Below are 8381 nucleotides of genomic sequence, written 5' to 3' on the forward strand. Positions count from 1 at the left end.
CATGGACGGTGGAGAGCTCATGTATACGCGATACACGCATCCCTTGAAAAAATGAGCTGATATATAATCTTGAGATTTTACGAAGTCATTGTCGATATATCATAGTCGGTGGAAACGTATTCTCCCATTGAACATGCATCGCCGGAAATCCTGAAATAAATTCAGGATAAATGCGAGCTGAGGATACCACTGTCCTCCTAACTCGCATAGGCGGTGAAGATTGATGGCTTGTAGTTTTGTCGAGTATGGTGGAATCTAAGCGTTTGCATTAGGAAATGTGGGAAAATTCTCGGGGCAATTGGACAAACATAAACTGGGTGTTGTCACGGTCGTGTGCGATGGACCACGTTGGAAACCTCCGTTTACCATTTGGACGTAAGCGGAGTATAGCAACACAGCGATGGCACATGAGCAGAGGTTATTTGTTTTTATAGGGAAAGCATAAACAGAGTTGTGGTACTATTTGAGTGAAAATGGTTGGGTATAGTCTTCAATTGACGCTTGTGGTCATGCTTGGATGTGGGTGGGGTGTGTATGCACGATGATGGGCGTGGGCGTATGTGCACAACATCGGTTGAATTTTGTCACCGAATCTCCTTTTCCATAAAAGAAAAGTAAAAAAAAAGAATATCATTTTTCATGCTTTCGTTATCTATCGTACCCTACAGTAGCGAGATCGCCGAAGCCCGAGGAAAAGAGCCATGGAGACGAACACATTGACTGTAGTTAGTTTTTTTATAGTTAGGGTTAGGAGTGCTGGACAAAATGGTCTTACCGGTGTTATTAGAGATAAGTCGAGCGTATCCTTCCATACACGCTGGCTCGAGGAATCGCCAATGGGAGCGGGTTATGACATGTGTTACCTGCAGAGACGAAGAAAAGAACTGTAATTCCTTCTGCTCTCCGGAATGGGGGGATAGGTTGGGCAATGAGATTGGCCAACCGATTGTTCAGATGAGGCAACAACACGGCGTGGCAGTGTTCATCCACGGGAAACATGGGTGTGTAATGGGCAGAGTTCAAATGACGATGGTTCTCACATTTGTCTCGTGCGGACCTGTGGCGCACTGGGTACGGATCGGGGAATTCGAGTGGAGAGACACAAACCGAGAAAAAAATGACTTAAGTCCTTCACCGTTGGATCATGATTCGATGGTAAAAAAAACCGACTTTGGTAGAAAGGAAATAGAAACATCAAATAGATGCCCCAAAACCCCAACCAAGTGTAATAAATAGATAATCTTATCAGGAAAAGGTGCACTACAATAGATAAACCAAGTGTGCATCTTCACGGATAGATAAATCTTATCAAGAAAAGTGTACAGGGATAGATAAAGATCAGGATATGGCCTCATTAAAAACATAGCATAGCAACAATCAATTTTACTTTAGAACCTAGTACCATACTACACAAGTGCGCCAGGGCCGGCCGGGGCAGGGTGATGGATAGCACGGACGGACGGACGGGAGGCCGCATCCTGGTTAACCAGCGCGGCCTGCGTCGCACTCCGACCGGCACACACAGACAGACGGCCTTTAAATGCCCCGCCCCTCCCCCCTCTATCGCTCCCACACCACCACCCCTCCTCACTCCACGCTCCTTCCCTCACACCACACCACCCCTCTCTCTCTCTCTCACTCGCGCTTTCCGCTCTCGTCTCCTCCTCTTCCTCCTCCCGTCAGCCCCTTCTTCCCCGGCGTTGATCCGATCGACGTCCTCCCTCCTCCCCGGCGTTGATCCGACGCGCCGTAGAGTTGATAGGCGAACGAACGGGGCGGTGATCGTCCGGGCGGCCCCCCTGCGACGATGGCGCGCGGCGGCGGCAACGGCGAGGTGGAGCTCTCGGTGGGGGTCGGCGGAGGCGGCGCCGGCGCCGGCGGGGCGGACGCCCCCGCCGTGGACATCAGCCTCGGCAGGCTCATCCTCGCCGGCATGGTCGCCGGCGGCGTGCAGTACGGATGGGCGCTCCAGCTCTCCCTGCTCACCCCCTACGTCCAGGTATACCACACGTACATGCAACCCGGGTACAGCTGAGTTCACGCGCGCGCCGTGAGGCCATGTCCATGCCAGTGTGCGCGCATGCGCTGCGTCGTCGTCCCGGCCGTGCATGCGCGCCTCGGGGACGAAAAAGCTATTCGATCCATAGTTTTAGTGTTTTGCTTTCTAAATAAACCTGCAGAGGTCTCAAGAGAAACCTAAAACATGCCTGCAAAATTTTAAGAGATGGCGAGTTCATAATTTTCTGTGCCAGCTCCTATTTCCATCTGTGAACCTTTATTCTCCATGCTTATCATTTCTGAAGTTTGTGCAGCTTTCATTTTTCTTTTCTTTTTTGAAACGGTAGATTCAAGCTCAACACAGCAGTTTCTATTCAGAGAAGCGTGAGGTTTGACCGAGATGTGAAGCTTGTTCGTTTCTTGGCACTGGTTTTGTTCTTTTTCCAACAGCTTTTTGGCAGCGTATTAGTAAGTACACGTGTGGCCGTGGCTAGAAGTCTATCTATTTTCGTATCCTTCGAGATCAAAAGATATATCTATTCGATGACGATATGTTGTTCGCTCGTATATATGATGGTGTGGTCATGTAGGATGTGCAGCTTCTCGACCCATCTTCTCGTGTCAAGGCTAGCCATCTAGTGTCATCACCCAAATGGTTTTCGTCGATGTTGGCAAAAAGCCTCAATTTTCTGTGTGTGCAAAAAGCCTAAAACCTTTCCGCACACCAACTTCAATCCACAGACATATAGAAGTCAAACTCCCAAGCCATGCCGTGCACTTGAGGACAAGATATACACCATCACCTTTGTCTGATGAATTGTACTCCTTTAATACATAATAGCTATTACTCCTAAATGATTAATATCATATCAGAAAACACTAATGAGTAGAGTAATTAACCTGGCAACATCATGCTACATGCTCTTCTTCTGCTGAAGCACACGCGTTGCTGTCATTCAATAGCACTCCTTACATGCTGGGGATCGAACGGGATATGTACATATGATGGTGCCTCGCTAAAGTACGCGGACGGTGGTCAATGGTCGGTCCGCCGTGCGCCTTAATTTCTGGGGGGAAACTGCATGGCCTGATAGGGAAATCTCGAGCCTAATTGACCGCTCGTCGGCGCCTCAAGGTTGCCATAAACAAAGACGAGGAATTAGTACGGTCTTTGTTTCAGTTCAGCCCTGAGAAGGAGTACCAGTAGAAGCTATGTGTATTTGTACGAGTACTATGAGTGTATCCGTACGTAGAACGAAGTGTACTTGATTGATCAGTATGGTCCATGCACACACACACACACACACATACACTGTTGTTGCTAGCTAGGTGTATCCCGTGAGCTATATATTTCTGGATACATACAACAATTTCATCCTGGTCACGTTAGCCTTCTCGAGCCAAGTGCCATCAAGATGGGTAGGTGGATGCATGCATGCATGCATACATCATGGTCAATACGTATAAATATACAGCTTGGCAAGTGGACTTGCCTGGCCATATGGAGTGTTATTCCTGCACACATGTGAGCGGTCAAACTGGAGAGGAACTCACAGTCCAGTCCAGATGTGTCCTCTGTGGCACAGTTGCAGCAGAGGGGTTGCTTGGGTAAATAAGGACATGTGTGGTTGATTAGCTGAGGGTACAGGGGCTGTTCGAGCTTCAGTTTTCATATCTGAACTGTGCAAAATCTTCTATATGCGGTGTATGGATCAGGGGAACAAAACTGTCACTATGGTCGTCAGTCTTTGTGCTTCAGTTTTCATACCAAAGAAGTACTGTAAAATTCATTAACAACTTGCTGGTGTTGTTGTTTGCTTTTTGTGCCAAGAAACTGATGGAAATTAGAGTTGCTGATACTGCAAATGCTACTACCTGTTACTGTCCACTGACTATGTGAACTTTGCAATATTTGTGCAGACTCTGGGACTTTCGCATGCTCTGACTTCATTCATGTGGCTCTGCGGCCCTATTGCTGGATTAGTGGTGAGTACCAACCTCAACATAGCTCTTGTGATGAAATATGCCCTGCAAATGTGATAACTAGCATAAGATTCCATTTCATCATAGTACTGGTGCTATATACTTTTATACCTAATTCGTACTGAACTGTAAATCATCTCTGAAGCACTCTGTGCAGAAAAAACTGCAGTTAGCAGTTATCAGATTCTGTAGCTACATCAACAAATTATAACTGTTATTTCTTCGAGTAGCCTTGGTACTTAATCAGTGTGCATCCTCTGACCTGCAGGTTCAACCATGCGTTGGGCTCTACAGTGACAAGTGCACTTCAAGATGGGGAAGACGCAGACCGTTCATTCTGACAGGATGTATCCTCATCTGCATTGCTGTGAGTAGCACCGTTCCTTGGTTATCTTCTTAGGGTTCATAAGTTTTTCTATTTTTTCCATAATAAAAGTTACATTTACTCTGCCTTACGCAGGTCGTGGTCGTCGGCTTCTCGGCTGACATTGGAGCTGCTCTGGGTGACAGCAAGGAAGAGTGCAGGTGATGTGCTCGTTGCCTGGGCTTGGCTTTGCATTTTCCATAGCAACTGAGCATTGCAAACTGGTCTGACATTTTGACGTGATAACTACAGTCTCTATCATGGGCCTCGTTGGCACGCTGCAATTGTGTATGTTCTTGGATTCTGGCTCCTTGACTTCTCCAACAACACAGTGCAAGTAAGTGCTTTCAGATCATGTTCAAGAATTTCGCCCAAACCAAAACGCCATGACTAATCTCACTTGATTTTGCCATGGAACTTACAGGGACCAGCGCGTGCTCTGATGGCTGATTTATCAGGTAATTTTTCATGACAGTTCAGTTATGCTAGTTGGCTCAGGCAAATATAATTGTTAAACTAGCGCCTGCCTGTTATGCCGAACAATCAAATGGTATCTGAGGTCTGAACTCCTTTTTCTTTCTGTTCAACAGCCCAGCATGGACCCAGTGCAGCAAATTCAATCTTCTGTTCTTGGATGGCACTGGGAAATATCCTAGGATACTCATCTGGTTCCACAAATAACTGGCACAAGTAAGCCAACCCTTCTCTTCTGTTCTGCTCCACACATAAGTAAATACTAGTAGTTAATATACTGACAAGTTGCATTTTTCGCTTGGCTAATTTCATAGGTGGTTTCCGTTCCTCCGGACAAGGGCTTGCTGTGAAGCCTGCGCAAATCTGAAAGGCGCATTTCTGGTGGCAGTGGTAAGTCGCTCCCTAGTGTTTATTACTACTCCTTCCCTCCGTCCAATAATATAAAACGTTATTACATCCAATATGCGAGCACGTCATAAATAAACTTGAGAATGAGCAAACTTGGATCGATAAATCCTCCTGCTATGTATGACCATTTCTGTGCACCATTGTTGAAACTTAGTCCTTTTTTTCGGTGTGAATGTGTGTTTTCAGCTGTTCCTGGCCTTCTGTTTGGTGATAACCGTGATCTTCGCCAAGGAGATACCGTACAAGGCGATTGCGCCCCTCCCAACAAAGGCCAATGGCCAGGTTGAAGTCGAGCCCACCGGGCCGCTCGCCGTCTTCAAAGGCTTCAAGAACTTGCCTCCTGGAATGCCGTCAGTGCTCCTCGTCACCGGCCTCACCTGGGTACGTGCTTCACACATGCCAGGGCTTCTCTCACTGTATTCAGTATTGTTGCTGACCCGGCCTGTACATGTTTGTGCCTGCAGCTGTCCTGGTTCCCCTTCATCCTGTACGACACCGACTGGATGGGTCGTGAGATCTACCACGGTGACCCCAAGGGAACCCCCGACGAGGCCAACGCGTTCCAGGCAGGTGTCAGGGCCGGGGCGTTCGGCCTGCTACTCAACTCGGTAATCAAGATTCACTACTTCCTCCATCATCATTCTGTCTGCTCCAGGAGCGGAGCTGTGATAGAAGAAACTTGGAGCACTGACAGTTGCGCGTGCATGCATGCAGGTCGTCCTGGGGTTCAGCTCGTTCCTGATCGAGCCGCTGTGCAAGAGGCTAGGCCCGCGGGTGGTGTGGGTGTCAAGCAACTTCCTCGTCTGCCTCTCCATGGCCGCCATTTGCATCATAAGCTGGTGGGCCACTCAGGACCTGCATGGGTACATCCAGCACGCCATCACCGCCAGCAAGGAGATCAAGATCGTCTCCCTCGCCCTCTTCGCCTTCCTCGGAATCCCTCTCGCCGTAAGCATCAGCATCAGCTTCCCTTCCGCCACTTGATTTTGCTACCTCCTTTTTTCTATCATTTCTGACGAGTGGGGGTTCCTGTTGCACCGCTGCAGATTCTGTACAGTGTCCCTTTCGCGGTGACGGCGCAGCTGGCGGCGAACAGAGGCGGTGGCCAAGGTGTGTGCGGGCGGATGCTCCTGAGCTTTATTCTTCATTCAGTGTTGGCCACTTGAGATTTATTTTGCTCCGGTGTTGACGGGTAGCTAACTGAGGGTTTGTTTGGACGGTGCAGGGCTGTGCACGGGCGTGCTGAACATCGCCATCGTGATACCCCAGGTGATCATCGCGGTGGGGGCGGGGCCGTGGGACGAGCTGTTCGGCAAGGGCAACATCCCGGCGTTCGGCGTGGCGTCCGCCTTCGCGCTCATCGGCGGCATCGTCGGCATATTCCTGCTGCCCAAGATCTCCAGGCGCCAGTTCCGGGCCGTCAGCGGCGGCGGTCACTGACCGCGCCGCGCGCCGGTCGGCCTGAGCATGGCGAAGGCCGATCGCGCCGGCCCGAAGGTCCCAGCCCAGCTCGGCATTTACCAAATTTTCGCATAGGCGTAACTAGGGGGCTCTCGCCTAAGGACTCCGTAGAGCAGAATAAGAATTGTGAGGAACCTGTATGTGTTGTGTCTGTATGTGCGTGTAAGTCAGTGCGTGTAGCGGAAAATGGACAGAGGAATGCGGGCATCCATCGCCGGCTGGGGTGTCGTCTTTGGGTTGTGACTTGTGTGTAGCAAACCAAGGTGATCAAGTGAGGGGAAAAGAATGGATGATGAACTTTCAGCGACATACAACCTTGCTCCGGTGCACCGTGTGTGTTGTGTTGTGTTCGCTCGGCAGCAGCCACGGCGCCATCGCCGACGCACTGTTTTGGATGACCGGCAGCCGGTACGCCAGGCACGGCTTTGTTCCTCCAGTCGTTCTCACGCGATTCGATTCTCTTTTGCTTCACATCAAGGAGCTTATCCGCACCGATTCCATTCCTGAAACCGACAAGAAACCGGTGCATTTTGCAGCACACCCAACGCCCAGCACAAACAATTGAAAACATAGGGCGGACTCCTTGTGTTGACGGTGGCCAGAAACAGACTTTGCGCCTAACCATGGTGCCTGATTTCCAGAGCTTTTTCAACAAAACGCGAGTCCTCTTGAGGGCTTGTACATCTTTACAGATCAGTAGACGGAGGAATTAAAAGAATAGTCTCATCTGTCCAGATCGACCAGTTGTAGGTTGCCAATCTTCAATGATGCTTTGCAGCAAAATGAACCATTGATGGGCCTGAATTCTGCGTAGGGTGTTTCGGTGCCCAGGCTCATCTGCACCCGGTTAGAAAATAATTCGTAAAAAATTCAAAACAACCTCAAAAAATTTCAGTTTTTTTTTGTGCGGTAGAAAATTTGATGCGTGAGGCCTGCTACAAATTTCAAGTCATTTGGAATTCTGAGCAGTTCTCAGCAAAAAAGACAAATCGGGTCAAAACAGTACATGAACAGTAAACATTTTTACAGGCCCCTAATTTATCTTTTTTGCTAAGAGCTCCTCAGATGTCCAAATGACTTGAAAATTGGAGTGGACCTCATGCGTCAAATTATCTACCGCACAAAAAAATGGAATTATTTGATTTTTTTTCTAGTATTTGTTTTGATTTTTTTCGCCAGCGCGGGTGCAGGTGAGCTCAGGTGCAGAGATGGATTTTTGTTGAATTCTCCCTCCGTCCGAGTGAATAGGGCACCTAACGGAAAACAGATTTTTCAAGAGTTTTATTCATCTTTCAATTTAAGTGCCAATTACTCAACTTCCTTTTTCGTTGTAGAAAACACTTTGGTTTTTTTTATTTTGACGGTGTCCCGGCTAAGGGGCCTCTTGTGACAGCGGTTCCCGACCTGGCTTGGTGGGCCTTTGGACCCCTTAGCGGTTCCGTCCTAAGCCACTTTGGGCGGCCCATGCCGATATACATGGTGACTCCAGAAGGCTTGGCGTACAAGGCAAGAAGGCGGAGTCGTGGAGAGTTCTACCTCCTCTAGACGTAGCTGACCTAGTTGTGTAAACCCTAGGACCCCGTTATGCTATATAAGCCAGGGGCAGGCTCGTCGTAGTATACACCCCAACGCAAAAAAATTAAAGAGCGGAATGTGGGGTATTATCTCCATCAAGTAAGGCCGAACCTGGGTA

General features: G+C 48.8%; 1 protein-coding gene across 1 annotated transcript; it reads left to right on the forward strand.

Annotated features, from left to right (window-relative positions):
• The first annotated feature begins 1562 nt into the window (after nucleotides 1-1562).
• On the forward strand, nucleotides 1563-6997 carry LOC125552777 (sucrose transport protein SUT1-like). Its single transcript, XM_048716443.1, has 13 exons — nucleotides 1563-1999; nucleotides 3919-3984; nucleotides 4250-4348; nucleotides 4442-4506; nucleotides 4598-4682; nucleotides 4770-4803; nucleotides 4936-5035; nucleotides 5134-5209; nucleotides 5414-5608; nucleotides 5692-5835; nucleotides 5942-6175; nucleotides 6274-6337; nucleotides 6453-6997. Exons 1-13 carry the CDS (start codon nucleotides 1808-1810, stop codon nucleotides 6665-6667), a joined length of 1569 nt encoding a protein of 522 aa, XP_048572400.1. The 5' UTR covers nucleotides 1563-1807; the 3' UTR covers nucleotides 6668-6997.
• Nucleotides 6998-8381: the final 1384 nt, after the last annotated feature.

Source organism: Triticum urartu, chromosome 4 (assembly GCF_003073215.2).
Source record: "Triticum urartu cultivar G1812 chromosome 4, Tu2.1, whole genome shotgun sequence".
Taxonomy (NCBI): domain Eukaryota; kingdom Viridiplantae; phylum Streptophyta; class Magnoliopsida; order Poales; family Poaceae; genus Triticum; species Triticum urartu.

Bases quoted from the DNA above. Each gene is read 5' to 3' on its own strand.
- LOC125552777 (XM_048716443.1), top strand. From the start codon at position 1,808: ATGGCGCGCGGCGGCGGCAACGGCGAGGTGGAGCTCTCGGTGGGGGTC. The intron at 2,000-3,918 runs GTATACCACACG...ATATTTGTGCAG, and splicing joins TGCTCACCCCCTACGTCCAG to ACTCTGGGACTTTCGCATGC. The intron at 5,836-5,941 runs GTAATCAAGATT...GCATGCATGCAG, and splicing joins TCGGCCTGCTACTCAACTCG to GTCGTCCTGGGGTTCAGCTC.